This window comes from Oncorhynchus gorbuscha, linkage group LG06 (assembly GCF_021184085.1).
Source record: "Oncorhynchus gorbuscha isolate QuinsamMale2020 ecotype Even-year linkage group LG06, OgorEven_v1.0, whole genome shotgun sequence".
In the NCBI taxonomy this organism is placed as follows: Eukaryota; Metazoa; Chordata; class Actinopteri; order Salmoniformes; family Salmonidae; genus Oncorhynchus; species Oncorhynchus gorbuscha.
In genome coordinates this window covers 58,502,046-58,525,436 of record NC_060178.1, presented here as the reverse complement: position 1 = coordinate 58,525,436, position 23,391 = coordinate 58,502,046, and the positions used below count along the sequence as shown (strand labels likewise).

The 23,391-nt window shown below is 42.8% G+C and overlaps 1 protein-coding gene across 2 annotated transcripts in view; it reads left to right on the top strand.

Moving 5' to 3' along the window:
- Positions 1 to 23,391, top strand: part of LOC124038148 (inositol polyphosphate-5-phosphatase A-like) — a 227,975-nt gene that overhangs the window by 97,457 nt on the left and 107,127 nt on the right. For both annotated transcript variants that reach the window (XM_046353658.1, XM_046353657.1), the window contains exons 2-4: positions 10,137 to 10,178; positions 20,488 to 20,588; positions 21,919 to 22,006. In XM_046353658.1, coding sequence (XP_046209614.1) covers positions 10,137 to 10,178; positions 20,488 to 20,588; positions 21,919 to 22,006 — 231 coding nt within the window. The remainder of the gene's footprint in view (positions 1 to 10,136; positions 10,179 to 20,487; positions 20,589 to 21,918; positions 22,007 to 23,391) is intronic.

Sequence of the window (23,391 nt, the reverse complement as noted above, 5' to 3'; positions counted from 1 at the left end):
TAACAAAGGGAGACAACGTGGAGATAAGGAGTAGCAAAATCTATATTTATTAAATAAGTAACTAAGTATAATATACAATGGTGTGTGTAATCAGTAATCAGTAGTGTAAGTGAGTGTTTTGCATGCATGAATGTGATAATGCAGGGTGATGAAAGGTGCCAAAGCAAACAAACAAAAGGCCACCAAGAACCACAACAGAATCTACAACAGGTGTCTGCATGGAGAGAGTCTCCTCCATGAATGTGGAAGAGGTCTATTTATCCTGGGAGACACCTGGCCCAGGTGTTTCCCATGTAGCTGACGACCCTCTCAACTCCGCCCACCGGCATCCTAATAAGGAAACAAGAATAAAGACAGAATACGGCAGACAGAGTGGGAGGGTCGTCACATTCCCCCCATAAAACCGGGGACCAACAAGGACCCCGGAACAACATACCAGCCTCCCGCGTTCCAAATTGACATCGGCCTCCGCGTCCCAAATTGACACAGGCCTCCGCGTCCCAAATTGACACAGGCCTCCGCGTCCCAAATTGACACAGGCCTCCGCGTCCCAAATTGACACAGGCCTCCGCGTCCCAAATTGACACAGGCCTCCGCGTCCCAAATTGACACAGGCCTCCGCGTCCCAAATTGACACAGGCCTCCGCGTCCCAAATTGACACAGGCCTCCGCGTCCCAAATTGACACAGGCCTCCGCGTCCCAAATTGACACAGGCCTCCGCGTCCCAAATTGACACAGGCCTCCGCGTCCCAAATTGACACAGGCCTCCGTCCGAGGAAGAGGAAATGAATCTGGCTCTGTGACACTGTTTACCTTACGGTAGTCCGTACAAAAACGGTTTGTTCCATCCGGTTTACTGACCAAGATACAGGGAGAAGCCCAACTGGAGAAAGAAGGCTCTGCTATCTTACTCTCCAGCATGTACTTGACCTCAGCATCCAGACAACGTAGTTTCTCTGAAGAAACTCTATAGAACCGCTGACGAATGGGGTCAGCACCTCCAATGTCAATATCATGTTCTATTAAGTTTGTACGTGTAGGTGTATCAGAAAATAAACCTGGAAATCTCTGAATCAGACCAACCATCTCTTTCCGCTCATCAACAGGTAGGTGAGTGAGAAGACTGTCTAAAATATCCAGTGTTTCTGAATTTTTCAATCTACCCTGCAATATACAATCGTCAGGACCAGGAACATCTTCCTCCTCATGCACAGGTCTAGCACGACAAGAACCCAAGGAAACAACGGTATCAGCCAAAAGAACAGGTTTACCGTCCTCTGTAGAATCCCACTGTTCAGTCTCAGAGGAACGTGCATAATAGGGTTTTAACAGATTTACATGGCACAGCTGGTGTGCTTTCCTCCGTTCTGGAGTGGCAACTAGATAATTTTGCTCAGTGTACTGGCGCACCACTGTATATGGACCTTGAAATTTGGCTTGAAAAGGAGAACCAACAATTGGCAGCAGAGCAAGAACCTGGTCACCTGGACTAAAGTGACGAGGCTCAGTTCGGCGATCAAATATGCCCTTCATCCTCTCCTGTGAAGATGATAACTTCTCTTTAGCCATTTCACCAGCGGCATACAGCCGTCGCCGGAAATCACACACATACGAACACAGGGACTGAGGAGGCTCGGGAGACTTCCAGTCATCCTGGAGAACAGATAAAAGTCCACGCACCCTATGTCCAAACACAAGGTCATTTGGACTGAAACCTGTGCTCTCCTGTGAAACTTCCCTAGCGGCTAACAGTAACCAAGGCAACCCCTCCTCCCAATCCTTATCCATCTCAGTACAATAAGCTCTCAACAAAGACTTAAGTGTTTGATGGAAACGTTCCAGTGCTCCTTGACTTTGCGCGTGATAGGCGCTAGACACATTGTGTTTAATATGGAGCTGTTGAAGAACCTGACCAAACAGATTAGAGGTAAAATTAGATCCTTGATCACTCTGAATGACCTTAGGGATTCCAAACAATGAGAGAAACTGAGTCAAAGCTTTTAACACCGATTTAGTCGTGATAGATCGGAGAGGATAGGCAGCAGGAAACCTAGTGGTCTGACACATCACAGTGAACAGGTAACTGCTACCCTTTTAGAACGAGGCAGAGGACCCACACAGTCAATAATCAGATACTCAAAAGGTTGGCTGAGTACAGGAATAGGAAACAATGGTACTGGTTTAATAACTTGATTAGGCTTACCAGTTAATTGACATGTGTGACAAGTTTTGATAAAATCAGAAACATCCCTCTTTAATCTAGGCCAAAAGAAATGTCTTAATATGCGATTGTAGGTTTTCCTCACCCCCATATGTCCAGCAACGTCGCTGTGAGAAGTTTCCAACACCAACTCACGAAGCTTAACTGGTACAACAACTTGACTAATTGCCTCCCCCAGAAAAACACTATCATGAGACACCCACTTTCTCATCAGGACATCCTCTTGGAGAAAATAGCCATGGGCGACATCTCCCAACTGTTCTATAGGCACAATTTGATCACGCAACTCTTCCAACGTGGGGTCATCCCGTTGAGCATTGATTAGATCTGAGCGGGTTACAGATAACGGGATAACAGGGAAGACAGTGACATACTTTGTATTATTATCATTAGTCGGCGCAGTGACTAGTTCGCCACGGCTCATAGAACGTGTCACTGCACACGCAGAGAATACCTCTGGGAAACTCTGTACACTCTCATCAGGAATCCCAACAAATGACGGCTTAGTGGAAACCACTAGAGATGGAAACACGACTGGCCATACACGCTCACCTGCCAAGTTATTCCCAAGGATAACGTCGATACCCTCAATAGGCAACGAAGGACGCACCCCCACAACAACTTCACCCTTCACCAGCCCACAATCCAACATCAGTTTATGCAATGGAACTGACAGAGTGTTCAAACCTATTCCCCTAATTAGAACACTATTCCCGAATCAGTCTCAGCAGAAAAGGGTAACACAGACTCCAACACAAATGATTCAGAGGCACCTGTGTCTCTCAGGATCTTCACTGGCACTAGGTCTTTACTTCCTAACATAGACACAAAACCTTCTGTAATGAAAGGTAAATAGTCTGGATCAATATGGACTTTCACATTCTCCTGGGCCTGAGGAAATGAGTCAAGAATGAACTGATGTGGAACAGGTGCAGCTAACGCAGCAGGCTTAGATTTAGCGTAAGCACCCTTTGACCTGAGAAGTGGACATTCGTTTTTCCAATGACCTGAACCTTGACAGTAGTGACACTCCTGCCCAAAGTCAGCCTTACCATGGGAGTCAGGTTCAACCCTAGTTGAATAGAACTCTGCCCGAGAACCAAAGTATCTCGGTGAGCGAAGCCCAAATCTATCCGAATGCCCCCACTCTTTCCGAATACGGGGTTTTGCAAAGACACTTTTGTGAGTCAACACATACTCGTCCGCCAAAACCGCAGCTTCAGCAACATTCTTTACTTTCTGTTCATTAATATAAGTGGCAATACGATCAGGAATTGTGTCCTTAAATTGCTCTAACATAATCAGATCACACAGCCCTTGGAAAGTCACAACTGCAGAGGCGGAACACCAGCGATTAAACTGTAAAGATAACTGTCGCGCAAACTCAACATGAGTCTGGTTATCGTCCCTTTTTAAAGTTCTAAATCGTTGACGGTAAGCCTCAGGGACCAATTCATAAATCTGTAACACAGCTGTTTTAACTTTATCATAACTGGCACTGTCGTGTACACTAAGAGCTGAATATGCTTCCTGCGCTTTACCAGTCAGCACACACTGCAACATTAAAGTGCGGTCAGAATCAGGCCAACTCCTAGCGTCAGCAACCCGCTCAAACAACGAAAAGAATGTCTCGGGGTCCCTTTCATTAAACCGAGGCAATAACCGCAAGTTCCCAACAATATCAAATGTCTCTGGGGCATGACCAAAAGCGGAACTACCCCTAGGTAAATCTGGGTCACCTTCCCAAAACAAACTCTCCCCTGAGATCTTTCCTTCCCTAACCAACTCTATACGTTCTTGTTGCAACTTGATTTTAGCACGCTCCATATCTTGTTTAAATGCCAATTCCTTTTCATATTTCACACGATCATGCTCTAGCTTCTCACGATCATGCTCTAGCTTCTCACGATCATGCTCTAGCTGTAACAAAAGCAGTTCTTTCTGCTGTTCAAAAAGAAGGCAACTAGGACTAACCGATGGAATGGCCATTGTAACGTTATGGGAGACAACAAATCCTCAGCAGAGGCTGGCCCGGTGGTAACTTCAAGAATACCACTCTCCATCAGATTGGCTTTCAATATCAACCTAATAGAATTCTTTAGACGTTTAGCACTAATCTCAACCTTGTAGTGTTCCGCGACCTTCAACAGCTGTTCTTTAGTACCTAAATCTAACAATTCCTCTGATGGAGAGCGAATGAACTTATCTACATAAGACGCCATAATCACACAAATTTTTTTTATCGCTTTTCCCTTCTGCTGAGCACACCAGAACACAACCCGAGAATTGACAATCACCCTGAGCACCACAGAAGAGAGATGAGATATGGAGCTTCCCCAAAACCTACAATAACTCAACCCTAGTCTTCGTGCAGATTTGCGGTGGGAATTTACGCACTGTAGCCCGCTGGCAAGGAAATAGAACTCCCCAGCATGCTGGCAAATTCCACCAAGCCACGGATGTGCCCCGAGACAACTGCTCAGTCCACAGACACCACACAAAAATAACAAACATTAACCATGCCCAACATATTCCAAAAAATGAAACACGTCGCTAAACCTATCAGGGGAAAAAGGCTATAGCTCCGGGTAGCAAGTTCCACTACCCTACCCAAATCTCCCACCGAGGTACACAGCAGATTACTCACTTCAGACTGACGTCCCAACAGAAAGTAGAACAAGAGTTCAGGCTAGGCAGGGCCTGGAAACTAACCATTATACTCTCTCCAACATAGCACACAAACCAAACAACAAAGGCAACCAATACTGGGCCGATCACACTCAAACACCATATTCAAACCAAACACGTACCTCCACGGTCTCCCAAACCAATAGTTCAAAGATCCCGGATGAGCCCCCACTTGTCACGAACCGGCTCAAAGCCCGTAACAAAGGGAGACAACGTGGAGATAAGGAGTAGCAAAATCTATATTTATTAAATAAGTAACTAAGTATAATATACAATGGTGTGTGTAATCAGTAATCAGTAGTGTAAGTGAGTGTTTTGCATGCATGAATGTGATAATGCAGGGTGATGAAAGGTGCCAAAGCAAACAAACAAAAGGCCACCAAGAACCACAACAGAATCTACAACAGGTGTCTGCATGGAGAGAGTCTCCTCCATGAATGTGGAAGAGGTCTATTTATCCTGGGAGACACCTGGCCCAGGTGTTTCCCATGTAGCTGACGACCCTCTCAACTCCGCCCACCGGCATCCTAATAAGGAAACAAGAATAAAGACAGAATACGGCAGACAGAGTGGGAGGGTCGTCACAGTCAGCCATAATAGTATGGCGCCCCTGGAGCAAATTAGGGTTAAGTGCCTTGGTCAAAGGCACATTGACATATTTTTCCGCCTTGTCTGCTGGGGTATTCAAACCAGCGACCTTTTGGCTACTCGTTCAATGGTCTAAGCGCTAGGCTACCTGCCTCCCGCCCGTCTGTGTGAGAGAAGTATATGAGAGTGTATTTGCAACAGTGAGAAAAAGGGAGAAGAACAGAACGTTTCTCAACAATGTGTCATTTAACCCTATTCTCAACCAGCTGGTAGAGCATGTTTTAAAATGGATTTTGAAAAACATTTTCACCTGACCTTGATTGGTCAACTCCTCCAGCCCTCCTGCATCAATTAGCATAATTTGTACCCGATCGGTTGCTGCAGTTCTGTGTCATGGCACTTTAACTTTGCCCACTCAGAGGGCAGTAAGAAATCTCAATCATCACCAATGGGATAAAAAGGCAGGAATTCAGTTGGTGAGGGATTAATATTGCACCATTCCTGTTAGTATTGACCTTGAAGAGTATGAATATTACAATAAATAGTTAATGTAAAAATGTGCTTAACCATATGTGACTGACGATTTGGTCTTATGTAGCTAAATTTGATGTGGTGTGTTGTTACATTAGATGAAAGTACAGACTTGGCTAGAAAATGGTATATCATACACTGCAGTTGAGGAACAATGGGAAAGTAATTCTGCTTTGGAAGTTGATAAACTTGTAACCCCACTTTTGAGAAAATGGCTCTTGAATGTTTTGGTACACCTACTGGAGAGCTCTTCTTTGTCTACACCTATTCAGCATGGTTCACACCCTCTTAAGCATTATCCCCACCCATCTCTTTAAGGATTCACATGTGAGGCCATGTGCTAAACAGAGTGTATGGTAGTGTACTAAAAAAACAAAGATTTCAAGACTAAAGACTGTTTAATACTACGTCTATCTACATGTCTGTAGACAGTTGTCGCAGGGACATCGTGAACATTCTACTGTCTACGTCAAACTTGTCGTTGCCGTTATGAAAAAGCATAAACACAAAAACAAAATCGCATACCTGGTGTATTTTAACACCAATAAACCCATCAGTTTAAAAATGAATTTACTATGTCAATCTAACAAACCAGGCAACTAAAAGCAACTTTCTAAACAATGTTTAGGTTAGTTTATAGTTTACGTTAGCTGATTAGCCAGTTCAAAAAATGACCATATCATATAGCTAACATCATCTTAACCTTAGCTCCTTTTTATTCATTATTACATGAACTCACAAGATCATTACTTACAAGTTAATGGCGAGCTAATTACAGAAAATATCTTACTGTTTTGAGTGTAACGAAATAAAAGCAGAGCAGCATTCTACCGGAGAATCTTAGAACTTGGACACTATCGTTGGCCTAACATTATATCCTTATTTGACTTTGGTGCAGGTCATGTTGTTATTCACATTACCCTCTCTGGTAAACACACACTGGATCAACATTTATTTGTCACAGGCACAGGATACAGAAGGTGTAAACGGTACAGTGAAATGGTTACTTGCATAGTGGAGACAGCTAGCTAGCTAAGGTATATGGTTTATTCTTATCTCATAACGTTACTATCCTGCAGGTAGCTAACGCTATCCAACTAGGTTCAATGTTAGTTAGCTAGCTAACATTAGACTATAACTAGCAATGCAAATGGCTCTGAGATATGAATAATATTACTACACAATTTATACATGTAACTTTAGCTAGCTAGCTATCAGTATGCTTTAACTTGCAACAAAACAACTTTCTGACAATTAGAAACGTATAATAAAAGTATAACATTTCGCTATCTAGACTCTCTTCTTACCTGTTTACATGGATGAACTCATCTCCCTCTCTGTCACGGAGGCCATGGTTGCCCTTAGTTTGAAGATGTAATCCGGAGACGTGTTTTATACAACAGCCTTTCTGTCTGTTCTCTTTTAGTCTCCGTCAACACATTTTCAATCAAATGCCAGAATTGTCTTTACTATCATACTCTAATTCCACCGATTTCAAAACGCGGTCTTCCAGAAAGTGGAGAATAGAAGTGGGATGCCCCAGTGCACAACTGAGCAAGAGGACAAGTACATTAGAATGTCTAGTTTGAGAAACAGACACCTCACAAGTCCTCAACTAGCAGCTTCATTCAATACTACCCACAAAACATCAGTCTCAATGTCAACAGTGAAGAGGCGACTCCAGGATGCTGGCCTTCTAGGCAGAGTTGCAAAGAAAAAGACATGTCTCAGACTGGCCAATATAAAGAAAAGTTTAAGATGGGCAAAAGAACACTGGACAGAGGATGATTGAAAAAAGTGTTATGGACTGACAAATCTAAGTTTGAGGTGTTCGGATCACAAAGAAGAACATTTGTGAGATGCAGAAAAAATGAAAAGATGCTGGAGTGCTTGACACCATCTGCCAAGCATGGTGGAGGCAATGTGATGGTGTGGGGGTGCTTTGGTGGTGGTAAAGTGGGAGATTTGTACAGGGTAAAAGGGACCTTGAAGAAGGAAGGCTGTCACTCCATTTTGCAACGCCATGCCATACCCTGGCTTAATTAGAGCCAATTTCCTCCTACAACAGGACAAAAGCACAGCTCCAAACTATGCAATAACTATTTAGGGAAGAAGCAGTCAGCTGGTATTCAATCTATAATGGAGTGGCAAGCACAGTCACCGGATCTCAACCCTATTGAGCTGTTGTGGGAGCAGCTTGACTGTATGGTACGTAAGAAATGCCCATCAAGCCAATCCAACTCATGGGAGGTCCTTCAGGAAGCATAGGGTGAAATCTCTTCAGATTACCTCAACAAAATTGAAACTAGAATGCCAAAGGTCTGCAAGGCTGTAATTGCTGCAAAATGGCGAATTCTTTGACGAAAGCAAAGTTTTAAGGACACTATTATTATTTCAATTAAAAATCATTATTTATAACCTCAACGTCTTGACTATATTTCCTATTCATTTTGCAACTCATTTCATGTATGTTTTCATGGAAACAAGGACATTTCTAAGTGACCCCAAACCTTTGAATGTTAGTGTATGTCAGTAAAAGTATGGGTTAAATCTGTTGAAAAATATCATTTGAATTGTTGACAAATTGGTTAAACCACATTTCATGACCCATGTGGTCAATTAATCAATATTCAGATGAAAAGAGGCCTAAACAATAATGCCTATAATAGTAAAAAAACAAAAAAACATCACTGTCATGTATTGTCTGAAAATGTAGAAACATTTTTTATGGTTGCAGGGGCAGTATTGAGTAGCTTGGATGAAAAGGTGCCCATTGTAAACGGCCAGCTCCTCAGTCTCAGTTGCTAATATAAGCATATTATTATTACTATTTGATAGAAAACACTCAAGTTTCCAAAACTGTCAAAATATCATCAGTGAGTATAACAGAACTGATATTGCAGGCGAAACCCTGAGGAAAATCAAAACAGGAAGTGGCTTCTATTTTGAAAACTCCATGTTCCATAGCCTCCCTTTGCTGGATTTAAAGGGATATGAACCAGATTCCTTTTCCTATCGCTTCCTCAAGGTGTCAACAGTCTTCAGACATAGTTTCAGGCTTTTATTTTGAAAAAATCAAGTGTCAAGTGGTCACATGAGTTTTGCTCGCGCAACATAGTTCGGATAGGTATTGCTTTTTTCCCTCCTACTGTGAAGGACATTTGCGGTTCATATATTATCGATTATATGTTTTAAAAACAACCTGACGATTGATTATAAAAAAACGTTTGACATGTTTCTGTGGACATTATGGAAACTATTTGTAATTTTCGTCTGTATTGTTGTGACCACTCTTTCCTTTGGATTTCTGAACATAACGCGCCAAACAAACTGAGGTATTTTGGATATAAAATAATCTTTATGGAAAAAAAGGAACATTTGTTGTGTAACTGGGAGTCTCGTGAGTGAAAACAACCAAAGATCATCAAGGGTAAACTATTAATTTGATTGTTTTTCTGATTTTCGAGACCAAGCTACCTGATGCTAAGTGTACTTTTGTCGTGCGATCGATAAACTTACACAAACGTTTGGATTGCTTTCGCTGTAAAGCATAATTTCAAAATCTGACACAACAGGTGGATTAACTATATTCCTATATTGCACTTCTGATTTCATGAATATAAATATTTGTAATAAAATGTATTGAATGTAGTGCTATGCTATTCAGCGATTGTTGATGACACTTATCCCGTTAGTGGGATTGCAGCCATAACAAGTTAAGAAGGACATTACACTATACACCATCTGAAAACACATTCATTTCAATGTAATTGAATATTCATGTTTAGACATACCACATTTGCATAATATGTTACAATTTGAAATCAGTTCTCATTTAACAATACTTACCTACCTGTAAAAGCCGTTGAAGCAGACCCAAAGTAATTTTTGTAATATTGTTGAGATCTATTGTATTATGGCATTGCTGGTATGACCCTCTTTTGATCAAGAGGAATTATTTTTTTATACTGGAAGTTCTTAATAATAGTAATAGGAATTTAAGGTTGAAATCATGTTTTTCAAGAATAGACAAAGTCATTTTTTCTAGAGTCATATAAAATACATGTCAAAATGACCTGACTGACAGAGTTTTTCTTGTGTTTTCAGCCTGATAACCTACAGAAGACATGGCTGCGGGAATTCTACCAGGTACGTTGAACCTATCCTCTTCATATTGACACAGTGCTGAATACAGACATGTACAACTCTTCTCTAGGCCCATCTGCTCTTTGCATTTCTAGCGCTCTATCGTAGTCATGTGGCTGTGTTTGACTCATTGAGTGATAGTTGCTTTGAGGAGAAAAGAGCACAGGCTGTGTCATATCTTACCTTTGATCTACATAGGAACATCTGAGAAACCACAACTTTTTCCACTCTAGCAGGGGAAGTCAATTCAGATAGATAGACAGGCAGACAGCTGTTGCACCAGCCTGGTCTCATAGACTATACGTAACATAGTATAAGTCAATTCGGGGCACGCAAATTAGTATATGTTATGGTTGGTATGGTTACATAAGACCGATGGTTACTTAAGGCAAAAAACAAGTAGGGTGGTCAGTCGGGGTGGATGGGAACCCAAAGGTTGCAAGTTGGAATCTCACCACGGGCAACTTTTCAACAATTTACAACTTTTTAGCTACTTTGCAACTACTTAGCATGTTAGGTAATCCTTCCCCTAACCCGAACCTTAACACTTTTAGCTACCGTAACCCTAACCCCTAGCCTAGTTAACATTACCCAACTAGCTAATGTTAGCCACCTAGCTAGTTACCATACAAAACTTAACATATACTAAATGGAATGTCTTGGATTTACATTTTTCTCGTATATTTTCTTTACATATTTTCCTCACCAGCACCATTCCAGCAACTGTAGCAGATGCGTAACCAAGCGAGTGCAGTACAGCTCCGCTTGATCCGGCTTAATTTGGCTCAGTAGTGTGAAGAGGGTACTCCTGTTCTGTATTCCATTAGGAAGATGGACCATTGCCTTATATGCCAATAAGAGTAGCATGAGCTTAGTTGTCAGGTGTGTATTAGAATTATGCATGTTTGTGCCTACTGGTTATGTGCCAAGCCAAGGTTGTGGAAGCACAGAGAGCAGCTACAGGTCAGCTGTTTAATGGTAAGAGGATTAGACCTAGGCTTAGTTCAGGTTAACTGCACACACACACACACAAACTACACTGCATTACACCAAAGACCTTGCCATGTAACTTACAGTAGTACGCCACAGGTTAATGTCTTGGAACAGTGCACTTCAAGGTGTGCGATTTCTCCCTTAAACTTAGACACAGCTGGGCTGTAGTATCACTATGACCGACACAGCGGAGAAGTCGTGGTGGCGATGAGTGAGTAGAGATGGTGTGCAGTGAGGGGTGACTCTGACTAGAAAGGGAGCGCTTCAGTCGGCCCATGTCTCTCCTAGCTTATGGAACGGAATCACTGCGGTAGCAAGTGGCAGTGAGCGAGTAGAGATGGTATCCATGCGCAGTGGTGTGCAGTGCGCGTATCCAATGAGTGATGCAGTGGGCCCTGCGTCTCTCTTGATCTCCTATCTGGTGGAAGTAAGGGATTAGAGGCCGCATGCTGCCTCTCCTTATCGTCCCTGGTCGCCATCTGGCCATGGTGTGTGTGATAGTTATGTCTCTGGGCTGCTGAGGGCCCTGCTGCTGCCTCGCATCTATGGATACATACGCAGTCACACACAGCCAGAGAGAAACGTTGATAGTGCTACCCCGTACGTTCACTGAGTCATTAGACGCTGATACACCCGTTCACAGACAACCTTTAGAAACCGTAGAAACACGTTGATAATGATATGCATCCATTCGCACAGAGCCATAGAGACGTGGATACAAGCACAGCCGTAGACACAAGGATAAGCACACGGTCACATTCACAGTGAGAGATGTGGATTTACACAGAGCCATAGAGACGTGGATACAAGCACAGCCGTAGACACAAGGATAAGCACACGGTCACATTCACAGTGAGAGATGTGGATTTACACAGAGCCAGAAAGACCAGGATATATATAGTTACACATGCAGACAAACAGCCCGAGAGATACACTGATACACGTGGAAGGTGAGACGTCACACACCGTATACATGTTTTATACAGGAGACCTGTGTGTAATGGCTGGCGATGCATTTTTATCAGCCTTTTTGAAGTCCTATTAGAACAAGCGAGCATAGATGGTCTGCCATCGGATCAGCCTCATTTAAAAATTATTTTTAACATTTTTTTTTTTTAATACACTGTCGCCTGCTTTTAAACAGATGTTTGTGCTGATGGAAGTATTTTCTTCCTAATGCTTTCTGTAGTCATCATTCAAGTCACCTGTTCTTTGATTTAAACTGAGTAGGTAAAAAAAAAGAGCTTACTGTATGGCTTATTTAAGACTCAGGTAAATTAACTTTTTTGTTGGTTCAACACACATATATAGTGGGGCAAAAAAGTATTTAGTCAGCCACCAATTGTGCAAGTTCTCCCACTTAAAAAGATGAGAGAAGCATGTAATTTTCATCATAGGTACACTTCAACTATGACAGACAAAATGAGAAAAAAAGTCCAGAAAAATCACATTGTAGGATTGTTAATGAATTTATTTGTAAATTATGGTGGAAAATAAACTTTTGTTATTGACCAAATACTTATCTCAATACTTTGTTATATAACCTTTGTTGGCAATGACATAGGTCAAACGTTTTCTGTAAGTCTTCACAAGGTTTTCACACACTGTTGCTGGTATTTTGGCCCATTCCTCCATGCGGATCTCCTCTAGAGCAGTGATGTTTTGGGGCTGTTGCTGGGCAACACGGACTTTCAACTCCCTCCAAAGATTTTCTATGGGGTTGAGATCTGGAGACTGGCTAGGCCAGTCCAGGACCTTGAAATGCTTCTTACGAAGCCACTCCTTCGTTGCCCGGGTGGTGTGTTTGGGATCATTGTCATGCTGAAAGACCCAGCCACGTTTCATCTTCAATGCCCTTGCTGATGGAAGGAGGTTTTCACTCAAAATCTCACGATACATGGCCCCATTTATTCTTTCCTTTACACGGATTAGTCATCCTGGTCCCTTTGCAGAAAAACAGCCCCAAAGCATGATGTTTCCACCCCCATGCTTCACAGTAGGTATGGTGTTCTTTGGATGCAACTCAGCATTCTTTGTCCTCCAAACACGACGAGTTGAGTTTTTACCAAAAATTTATATTTTGGTTTCATCTGACCATATGACATTCTTCCAATCTTATTCTGGATCATCCAAATGCTTTCTAGCAAACTTCAGACGGGCCTGGTCATGTACTGGCTTAAGCAGGGGGACACGTCTGGCACTGCAGGATTTGAGTCCCTGGCGGCGTAGTGTGTTACTGATGGTAGGCTTTGTTACTTTGGTCCCAGCTCTCTGCAGGTCATTCACTAGGTCCCCCGTGTGGTTCTGGGATTCTTTCTCACGGTTCTTGTGATCATTTTGAGTTGAGATCTTGCGTGGAGCCCCAGATCGAGGGAGATTATCAGTGGTCTTTTATGTCTTCCATTTACTATTAATTGCTCCCACAGTTGATTTCTTCGTACCAAGCTGCTTACCTATTGCAGATTCAGTCTTCCCAGCCTGGTGCAGGTCTACAATTTTGTTTCTGGTGTCCTTTGACAGCTCTTTGGTCTTGGCCATTGTGGAGTTTGGAGTGTGACTGTTTGAGGTTGTGGACAGGTGTCTTTTCTACTGATAACAAGTTCAAACAGGTGCCATTAATACAGGTAACAAGTGGAGGACAGAGGAGCCTCTTAAAGAAGAATTTACAGGTCTGTGAGAGCCAGAAATCTTGCTTGGTTGTAGGTGACCAAATACTTATTTTCCACCATAATTTGCAAATAAATTCATTAAAAATCCTACAATGTGATTTTCTGAATTTGTTTCCCTCATTTTGTCTGTCATAGTTGAAGTGTACATATGATGAAAATTACAGGCCTCTCTCATCTTTTTAAGTGGGAGAACTTGCACAATTGGTGGCTGACTAAATACTTTTTTCCCCCACTGTACACACACACACACACACACACACACACACACACACACACACACACACACACACACACACACACACACACACACACACACACACACACACACACACACACACACACACACACACACACACACACACACACACACACTGAGTGTGGTGACAGAAGTGACTGTTCTTAGAAAACGCTGTGGATGTGTCAAAATCAAGCCTGCCCCCCCCCAGTCTTTCACACGTCACACACATAATCCAACGCTAACACCACCTGAACACTGTTTGACAGTCAACACATTTTCGTTTTTCAGATGCACAAAAACACAGCCAAAATCAAATGTGAACATTTGCACATTGTTCTGAATTTGCATATTATTTTCATAACTATTTTTTGCGGTGCTTTGGTTTTGAAGTGACGCAAATGCAGATGAGCTCAAGATGATCACAAACACAGAATTTCCTGTTGGTCTCTCCCCTTCATACATTAGATATAGTAGTCGAGAAGTCATGGAGTCAGCTGGGTTCTTCATTTGCGCCTTAGTTTGTCAGTTGTTCACCATGCTCTCGCTATGTGCGATTATGACAGTGAATTAACCCTGAGGCATGCGTGGACAGGTTGATTGCCTCAGTATTTAAGTGTGTTTGTCTGTGTGTGTTTTTGTGTGGGTGTTTTTGTGTGGGTGTGTGTGTGTGGGGGGGGGGTCTGTGTGTGAGAGAGCGAGAGAAAGGAAGAATGAATGAGATAGAAAGAGGTGTGCCCCTGCTGTGTGAGCTAGGCAGGCCTGCAGGCTCATGCCAGCTATGTGGTGTGCTGCTGGGTGACGTCATGGAAAGCAGCACCATACTGTGTACTCCTAGGGCAACTGGGACAGAACAGCACCAGTGTATGCTAGAGCTCATAGTGTAGCGTTGCAAGGCTCACGACTATGTTAGCCTGCCCCTACTCACACAGCTCTCTAAGTTACTTTATATATCAGCTTAGCACATATATTGTAATCTCTCTCATTCACACACACTATCAACAGATGAGAGAAGACCGGTGTCTTTTGTAAGGAAGTTTGTGTGGTAAGGAATAGATGATGCAAGCACTTTTTGAATTTCAGCATCAATATTATCAACAAGTGATCTTTGCCCCGTTGGTATACATTCTTTAAAACAGTTGACTTTGTGGTTGGAAGTGGTACAGTTTAGACAGTGGGTCAAAAAGAGTTCATATTGAGAAATAGTCCAATGTCTCACTTGATAGTGTTGGAATGCAACTCGCACTGCAGCAAACCACATCTGGAATGACTATTTTGTTAAAATTGCTTGTGTTTTTATGGAGGGTAGTTTGAAGGTCCTTGTGAAATCGGGCCATCAGATACAGAGAGGTGGCAACGGCAACATCCTGAACAAAGCTGTTTAACTGCTTTTTCGGTTGTTACAATCGAAAGGACATCCTGCAAGTTTGCCCTGCTGTGTGTGTGTGTGTGTCCCACTCAAGGAACTAGCTTACTGTTGATACAAGCCCTTGCTTCAGGGTGTTCCTCGAAAGGCAGCTTCAGGAAATAAAATGTGGTCTTTGCACAAAGCTTGATTAGTATCAGAGACATACATTCTGTTCAAACGCTCCCAAAGCAGGCATGCGGTCACACTCCCTGCCTGCAGATGAGACCAGAGTATACAAATGACCAAGTGTATACCATCAGGCATTAATAATTTTAATAATATGAAGGATTTAATAATGTGTGTTACTGTTTGTTCAGTAAGCGTGGATCTGATGGGCATCCAGGCAGCTTTCACTAGTCCACTGGGCTGGCACACAGCAGAGTGGCACCGACTGACTGGAGTAATCTTCAGGCAAAGCAGGGCATTTGCCTGCTCCACTTGTGCAATGGAGTGAAATGGTATCCCGGCACTAGAGTGCAGTATAAACAATGCTTTGAATTGCGTTATGCTGAGTTGATTGATCCCTCAATCTATTTGCATTGGAAATCTTACCCGGCTGTCGCGGGCCACTGGCCTCACAGGATACTCCCGGGCTCATCCAAACACGTGACTTGTTAGATCTATTAAATAGGAGTTATTTCTAGGGTAATTAGTACATGGCTAATTTATTATAAGTTATAACAATATAATTAATACTTCAACATAATGTGTTTCTTCTGATTTACTGTGTGTGTGTGTGTGTGTGTGTGTGCACTTTCTCACATGTGAGGGGAGAGTGACTCAAAATGTATTAAACGACTGTGTGTGTGAGCCTGTCTGTGAGTGATTGTGAGTGTGATTTGTAGATAGAATCAGTGTTGTAAAGACTGTTGATTGAATGTACAGCAACAGGTGGACAGAGTTCAGTGTCTCGGAAAGACTTCTCATCACATCACGTGCCCGTTCAGAAGCCCATTTTATCCCCCCTCCGCACACTGTGTCACACTCTCCAGCCATGTTATTTTCCACCTCCTAATCAGTACCATGAAGTAGTACTCAGCCTCCCTAGATTACAACCCATCAAAGGCCCACTGTGAGAAGATCCAGAGAAAAGTGGGCTCTCTTTGTTGCCATAGGCATCCTCTTTAAAAAACATCTGGCATGGAATTCACTTGTAAAAACATTCAATGGTGTGTACGTCTTGTGCCATAATTGATAGGATACACACTACATGACAAAAAGTATGTGGACACTTGCTAGTCGTACATCCCCTTTGCTACTATAACAGTGAAGACACTTGCCAGTCGGTCAGCGCATGCTTGGAGTACATGTCCTGGTAATCCGTCTGGGACTGCGACTTTGGGAATGTTGACCTGTTTAAAGGACTTGCGTTGGCTGCGGAAAGCGTGGTTACGCCGTTTCCCCGGGAACAGCTGGTGCTTTAATGCATGTTTCAGTGTTTTATGCCTCGAAGCGAGCATGGAAGTAGTTTAGCTCGTCTGGTAGGCTTTTGTCACTGGGCAGCTCTCGGCTGTGGTTCCCTTTGTAGTCTGTAATGGTTTGCAGGCCCTGCCACATCTGACGAGTGTCAGTGTGGTGTAGTACGATTTCATCTTAGTCCTGTATTGACGCTTTGCCTGTTTGATGGTTCATCGGAGGGCATAGTGGGATTTCTTATAAGCTTCTGTGTTAGTCCCTCTCCTTGAAAGTGCAGCTCTAGCCTTTAACTCAGTGCAGATGATGCCTTTAATCCATGGCCTTTGGTTGGGGTATGTACGTGCAGTCACTGTGGGGGTGACGTCACCGATGCACTTATTGATGAAGCCAATGACTGATCTGGTGTACTCCTCAATGCCATCGGAGGAATCCCGGAACATATTCCAGTCTGTGCTAGCAAAACAGTCCTGTAGCTTAGCATCTGCTGCAACTGACCATATTTTTATTGATCTAGTCACTGGTGTGTTCTGTTTAATTTTTTGTAAGCAGGAATCAGGAGGATAGAATTGTGGTCAGATTTACCAAATGGAGGGCGAGAGAGAACTTTGTACGCATTTGTGTGTGGAGTGAAGATGGTCTAGAGATTTTTTCCCCTCTGGTTGCACATTTAACATGCTGATAGAAATGTGGTAAAATGGATTTAAGTTTCCCTGCATTAAAGTCCCCGGTCACTAGGAGCGCCGCCTCTCTCTGCCTGAGCGTGGTGTGCTTGAAACATTGAGCCAGTGGTCACTTAAGTTCTGTGGATCTTATACCCTTTTTACACTGCTAAGCCAAAACTGTGCAAGCCAAGCTGTACTGGGCTTGCAAAGAAAATATCAGACCCAATAAACGGCGCTTCGTTCAACCCCGTAGTGTGAATCGGCGTGAGCTTAGATGTAGGCTACTATAAATGGATTTGGACTGGTGGAGGTCAATGATGTGTGTTGTGTTCCAGTTAGGTATTGGTCGAAATGTAAAATGTTTCCAAACTGAGAACCAGAATAATGGGCTAAGCCTAATGATTATTTTATATTGTGCTCAATGGTAATGGCATATATGACATTGTTTGGCCGTCAAAGAAATCCAGTGCCTTCCGTTGTTTGCATTTTTAGATGATGGTGATATGTTATTGCCATTATTAAGGGAACCTCTGAGGAATCAGGATGGAGGGGGAGAGCGGACGACTGGACGCACCCCTTTGACAAACAGGATGGATAGATTATCGTCGTTTTGGTACCCGCGTCCATCACCACTGTGTGGGTCTAAAGGCATCACCATATAGCAACTGTTACGCTACCAAGGGAGTTCCTTGCATCTGATCGATCTTTACTGCTCTTTAAAAGGGATGGTTCACCCAAATGACATATTAGTTTCCTCACCCTGTAAGCAGTCTATGGACAAGGTATGCAATCCATGATTTGGTTTAGTTTCCCTGGCATTGTTTCAACATGCTAACATTTTAGCATTTGGCACAAATCCCGTTCTAATCATGGGACCAATATTTGAATTTTTCACACATCATGTTTAATAGTCTATAATTGACTTAGTTGAGCTTCAAAATACATTTTAAGTACTTTTGGATGACTTGGACATGATGTGCGAAAAAGTGCTAATATCGGTCCCCATGACTCGAATAGGATTTGTGCCACAAAAGCCAAAACATTAGCATGGGGAACTTAACCTAAAGCATTAAATGCTGTCATACCTTTTTCCATAGACTGCTTACAGAGTAAACCAATGTATAATTTTGTAATTTGGGGGAACTATCCCTTTAAGGCTGACAAGACTGTACACAAAGTGTGTTTTATTTCCCTCATATTGAAAATCAATCTGTCAACTGTAACTCTTAGTCTGAAATCAAAATGAACCGATAGAGTAAAAAGTGCTGCTGAGGGTTGTTTGGTTGGCCTTCAGAAAGATGGAGGAAACTTGAATAGTTGTTCTTGTTTGACCTTTTCTATCAATAGCATTTCTGATTAAAGTAGTAGGATTAAATTAGTCTTCAGGATTATGAGTCTGCATGGGAATCGAGAGCTGGAGTTACACTGCCTGGAAAAACAAACAGAAAACCCACACTTGGACAGATGCAAAACACAAAATACACACAGTCTTGCATTCTCCCTCTCACATGCCCACAGGCTCACACACAATGTAACTTCTAGCTAAAGCTCCTTGAGAGTCTGACCTTTTCAGTGGGAGCTGATAGGTCCACTAATCTTTCTAAGTTTGAGAACTCTGGTTCTTAGGGGCCCAGTCTCTGGGTCATCCAGCTAAGTGACAAGCCATAGGTGGATGGAAAATCCATAGTGTTATTGCCATACATTACTTTTATTAGATTTTGCATTTAGTGAGAATAATGCAGGCGGGGGAGTGAAGTAGGGCCAGAGTAGGCCTCTAGTGCTGGAGCTGTCCCAGGCTTAACGCTGTCCCAGGCCACATATCCTGGGTGATGGTGATCTATGGCCTGCCCACCATCCATAGCTCGACCCTGTGAGTGCCTCTGAGCACTGTAATTCACTCAGCAATGGATTTTCCGTTACGGGTCAGCACCCCTGAACACTCTGGGCTTGGTGGCAGTGCACTCACAAACACCTCTTAGTGTTAGGGGAGAGGGGGGGGGCATGGGAGAGGTCATGTGACTGGAGTGGAAATGACTGTGTAACATCTCTCCCTCTGCTCTGAGTGCTCTCCTTCTCTGACCAGGTATTTGTTAGCATGATCCCAGATCTGTTTGTGCTGTTTACCAATGACTATAGATATTGCCGAGACGACCCCAACAGATCTGGGACAAGGTGTTTGTTTGTGTAGCGCAGTGTAGATCGCCAACATCTCTTCATTCATGTTCCTTATATTTTATGACAGGGCTATGTTCTGGAACATGTATTTTCTGTAGTGTTTCCCGTATTCTGACAGAACATTTCCCAATAGCAAGAGACTCGTTATTGATCTAGTGAGACGTCTAAAACTCCCGACGTTGTCTGTCACACCCTGCACACAGACACATCTGTCTGATACTATACTGTACAGTAGCTGGGATGATTTTTTTTCCTGTTGGCTGTAATGTATCTTGGCCTCTGCTAGTTGTTTGTCCCCCAGTCTTGGATGTTACCCAGCTTCTGTCAAACTCCAAAACCACCAGACCTTATTATAGGGTTCCAATGTGCTGTAAATGGGTGCTTTTGTTTTTTTTGGTTAGGCTTGTTGCCTGGTTGTGACTTTAAAATCCCTTTTCAGCTATTTGTGGAGATCTGACTCTGTAGAATGTTTAGAGAACAGTGTTCTCTTGAGGAAGGCAGTATCATTTCTGTTCGCAAACTTAAGTTCAGAACGATAGATCATTTGGGTGGGAAGTTCCTTGTGTTGTAAATGATGATCAAATCCAAGTTTATTTGTCACGTGCGCCGAATGCAACAGGTGTAGACCTTACAGTGAAATGCTTACTTACAGGCTTTAACCAATAGTGCATGAAATGATCTTTTTCATACGGAAACCATCACGTAGTGGTCTAGACAGGTGTTAAAACTCCATGCCTTGTTCTCTTCTTTGCAGACTGTTCAATCACACAGGCCCCACTTCATCGCAGTGCACTGTCAAGAGGTGGGCGGGAAGAACTACGAAGCGTCCATGTCACACGTGGATTGTTTTGTCAAGTAAGTGGCCTCGCAACCTCAACACTCGATGGCCCCACTTCAAATTGCCCTTCACTGAAGAGGTGCAGCCAACTCTAGTGTTTGTACCCCATAATCATCACTAAAGTTGGCTATTTTTTCTGTCAAGGAAACACCCACTACCTTGGTTCACAGGAAAACTATGTCCAAAAACTCTGAAAATGAGTGAACAACGCCACCTTCTGGTGACAACTTATTTGGTTTAATTTTTTACATTTATTTTTAAAGTCAGAAGGTTATGAATTTAATATAATTAAATGGATGTACTAGAATACCATAAGCTTATTTCCATGGCCTGTTTATGTAGTCTATCTTGTTTATTCATAGGATGGAATAACAAAGTTTTATGTCAATGGGGATTTGGAAAGATTCTCTTGATGAATCTTTTTTCAACCAATTTAGGGTGTCCAGGTGTGCACTGCATCTCAATGCTAGAGGTGTCACTACAGACCCTGGTTCGATTCCAGTCTGTATCACAACTTGCTGGGATTGGAAGTCCCATATGGTGGTGCACAGATGGCCAGATGGTCGTTAGAGTTTGGCCAGGTAGCCGGTCATGGTAAATAAGAATTTGGTCATGGTAAATTTGGTCATGATAAATACGAATTTGGTCATGGTAAATTTGGTCATGATAAATACGAATTTGGTCATGGTAAATTTGGTCATGATAAATACGAATTTGGTCATGGTAAATAGGAATTTGGTCATGGTAAATTTGGTCATGGTAAATAAGAATTTGGTCATGGTAAATTTGGTCATGGTAAATAAGAATTTGGTCATGGTAAATTTGGTCATGGTAAATAAGAATTTGGTCATGGTAAATTTGGTCATGGTAAATAAGAATCTGGTCATGGTAAATTTGGTCATGGTAAATTTGGTCATGGTAAATAAGAATTTGGTCATGGTAAATTTGGTCATGGTAAATTTGGTCATGGTAAATTTGGTCATGGTAAATAAGAATTTGTTCCTAACTGGCTTGTCTGGTTAAATAACAACATCTTTAAAATAAGCAGAAGACTGTCTGAGGCCTCAACAGATTTATCAGAATATCCCAATACTCTCAAAATATCCTCTTCCTCATCTCTTCTCCCTTAAAGGGATAGTGTGAGATTTTGTCAATTAAGCCCTGCCCAGAGTCAGAGGAAGTCATGGACACCATTTGTATTTCTCTGCGTGCCGTTTGAAGGAAGTTGAAGGTAGTTTCGTGAGCCATTGCTAACTAGCGTCAGCGCAATGACTGGAAGTCTACCGGAAACAACGAACACGAAATAACTACATTTTCATATTGTGACGTGTGTCCCCTGTCTTCTAGAGAGCTGCTGTCCAGTGATGCCATGAAGGAGTACAACAGAGTCCGTGTCTACCTCGACGAGAACTACAAATCCCAGGAGCATTTCACAGTAAGTGCGGCTGGTTCATTTGCCCTTGCTAAGTGGTCCTCTTCCTTTCAGTCTCAGGAGAGCTTTGTTTACTGCACACAGTCTTGACTCGCAACAGACGGGCTGTATTCGCCTGGGTGTGTTGCACAGCAGGCATTTCCATCAGAACGCTCTACACACATCGGTGACATTTAGTTAAGATGGCAGAGGAAAGATGGAAGCTGAAGCTGGGGAAGCTCCGATGGTAGTAAGACATGAATTAAGAAATTCAATCAGGTCATTATTTGAGGGACTTCAACCCACAGACTTCGTGGACCCCAGTATTTTATTAGAATGTGCAATAATGGTAGACCGCCACAAGGCGGTGCTAGATGGTATGGAATGTCTTGTGGATCTGCAAACCAGCTGCAACTTTTCAAGTGTTATCAAATTGTATTTGTCACATGCTTCGTAAACAACAGGTGTAGGCTTACTTACGGGCCCTTCCCAACAGTGCAGAGAGAAAAATAAAAAATTGTAACACAAGGAATACATACACAGTGAGTAACAATAACTTGGCTACATACACAGGGTACCAGTACCGAGTCAATGTACACAGGGGTATGAGGTAATTGAGGTAGATATGTACATATAGGTGGGGATAAAGTGACTAGGCAACAGGGTGGATAGTAAACAGTAGCAGCAGCATATGTGGTGAGTCAGAGTTAGTGCCAAAGGGGTCAAAATGCAGATCGTCCGTGCAGCTATTTGGTTCACTATTTAGCAGTCTTCTAGCTTGGGGGTAAAATCTGTTCAGGGTCTTATTGGTTCCAGACTTGATGCATCGGTAGCAGAGAGAACAGTCTATGACTTGGGTGGCTGGAGTCTGACAATCTTTAGGGCCCTCCTCTGACACTGCCTGCCATAGAGGTCCTGGATGGCAGGGAACCTCGGGCCCCAGTGATGTAATTATCACAAAGATGTGCAACGCTTGGGCCAAATTGTTGCTCGGTTAATTTTGTGGCCTGTTCCCTCTATAGATTATGCGCAACTACAAGTCAGTTGCATTGCATGGCCTCTAGGTGGAGCCAGATACTCAGTGTTGACGATACCAGTTGAAAGTTTCATCCGGACACCGTGGCCCTTTCCCCCATGTTGGACACACATACATTTAATGCTGCCAACGTTGCACTCCCAACAGTACATTTGGAAGAACTGAAGTGATGGTTAATTCTCTGGCTCTGGAGCCCATAAAGAGAAGGGAATAGATGTGGTTTAAGGAACCCGCTAACAATCAGTGTGGGCTTGACTGCTGAGCCGTGTCTGTCATGATTTTCCTTTCTATCCTAGGAGGTATTATTACCACGGTACACTGCTCTCCCTCCCTAACAGCAAACAGTGGTAAATCACACCACCACCACCAGTCC